The 2,022-nt window shown below is 37.9% G+C and overlaps 1 protein-coding gene across 1 annotated transcript; it reads right to left on the minus strand.

Annotated features, from left to right (window-relative positions):
* Positions 1 to 284: 284 nt before the first annotated feature.
* On the minus strand, positions 285 to 1,491 carry LOC135963913 (phospholipase A1-like). The gene is made up of 2 exons (XM_065515920.1): positions 1,381 to 1,491; positions 285 to 1,312 (listed from the first exon to the last, which is right to left on the minus strand). The coding sequence occupies exons 1-2, from the start codon at positions 1,418 to 1,420 to the stop codon at positions 327 to 329; spliced, it is 1,026 nt and encodes a 341-aa protein (XP_065371992.1). The 5' UTR covers positions 1,421 to 1,491; the 3' UTR covers positions 285 to 326.
* Positions 1,492 to 2,022: the final 531 nt, after the last annotated feature.

Consider the following 2,022-nt stretch of genomic DNA (forward strand, 5'->3'; position numbering starts at 1 on the left):
CAATATCTACAACTTTGCTTCAGCCACAAAAGAGATATTCCGTACGGTATACGAGATATAACCGTGCTAAAATATAGAAAAAGTGATAAAAATCCACCTTGAGGAAAAAAAATTCGTATGGCCATTAAATTAATACGGCAGCCAACTTGACAAAACTAATGATGCAGAAGTTCTTATTTTTGGGGCTACTTTCACATGCAAATGTCAGAATTGAGTCCCAAAGCAATGAACTGAAAAATGTTGTACTGTGTAGGGAAACCATTTTGAAGAGTTTAATTGCAAATATATCATATTTATTGGTAGTATGTTTAAAACAACAAAACAACTTAAGCTAACTTGCCATAGGGAGCATCTTTGTTGACAGGTACATAGAAATCACCAGCCACCATGTAGGCATTGATGACGGCACCCATGCGAATGGAGCTGTAAGTGGAGCCACATTTCTTGGAAACGGCAGCTTCGTAGTTGGTGCACTTGATGGTGGAGAAGTCGTCCTTTTCAACAGCTTCGGCATAGTAGATAATGGAACGGCTGTGAGAGCAGGAGCCAGTAAGATCAGCACCGCAACCGGGTTGAGATTTGCCACCATTAGGATAGAAAGCGCCCTTGCCAATGGGTTTCAGGAAACCCAATTTACCACCATTGGTTTGGATAGATTCAACGTAGTTGGCATCAGTGCTGGACAAGCGTTTGTCGGGTTTGTCATAGTTGAACAGGGGAAGGGCAGGGTCCAAACCGACAATGGTGTGAGCCTTACCCGATTTAATGTTCTTGCCAGTGTAGCCGGCAACATGAGCACCCAAACTGTGACCAATAATTTCCAAAGTGTCCAATTTCAAACCGTAATTCTTGACCAAGAAGTCAACCAAAGCGGCTACCTTAACACCCACACCGGGAACAGCCAAAACCGAGGAAGCATAATCCACAGAACGGGCACGGCCCCAGTCTACAAAAATGAAATTGTATTCGCCTTGGGACAACCAAGCCTCACGCACACCAGAGTTAATGAATTCATCCTTGCCCGAGGACCAGCCGTGAATGGCAATACGAGTGGGGTTTTTGGCATTGAAGTTGGAGACACCAATGGTTTTTTTGGAGGCAGTAATTTCTTGTCCTTCTGTGGGATTGGACTTGGTGTACAAGTAGAAGGTAACGGGATTTGTGGATAAACGGCCTTCCATTACTTGCATATTTTCGAGATAGGCTTCAGCTTCATCCATATCCACCCATACAAAGGAGTCATCAAGACGGGGCACATACCAACCGTTTTCCCCATTAATACGTTCCTCTTCAGGGATAACGGAGGCAGTAGCTAAACCAAACAAACAAAAAATGTCTTAGTCAAATTTTGGCAAAATTTATAAAAACGTTTAAACTTACCTGCCACAGCAAACAGAGAAATCAACAAGAAGTACTTCATGTTAACTGAATTGAATTCAATGGCTCATTTTTGGAAAATTCTTTACTTTTATACCTTTCTTTTGTTACTAATTTCCGTTCAAATATGTATTTAAACCATTGATTAAGTATTTTGTTGTATTCAAATGATAACTGGCAAATTGTTGTTGCATTCTGAATTGGTGCGTCTTTTTTTTCGAAATTTTAAAAATATTAATAAGTTGTCCGGCAGCTATTAGCATTTTTTTGACTGTTGTTTGTTATCAATACAGGATAGAAATGGTTTTAGATAAGAAAACCAATTGAATTTAATTTTACAAATCATTGATTTCATTTCATTAATAAGGGAAATTGTTTTTACTATTTTTGTATTGTATTTAATATGAAAACAATATAAAGGTGGGCGGTTCTATTTGTTTTTCATAGATTGATTAACGTCAGTTTTAAATAATCGCAAACTATTGCTGAAATGTCTAAAAACAACCCTGTTATCGCTATACGAATCTCAGTGATAGTTTTGTGTTATTAATTTAAAATAAGTAGTATTTTTTTAATAAAAAATGATCTGGAGTATTCGGTCTATAAGCTTATGTATGTATGTTGTCATATACATATATGATTGCT

The sequence above is a fragment of the Calliphora vicina genome, chromosome 1, assembly GCF_958450345.1.
Source record: "Calliphora vicina chromosome 1, idCalVici1.1, whole genome shotgun sequence".
NCBI lineage: Eukaryota > Metazoa > Arthropoda > Insecta > Diptera > Calliphoridae > Calliphora > Calliphora vicina.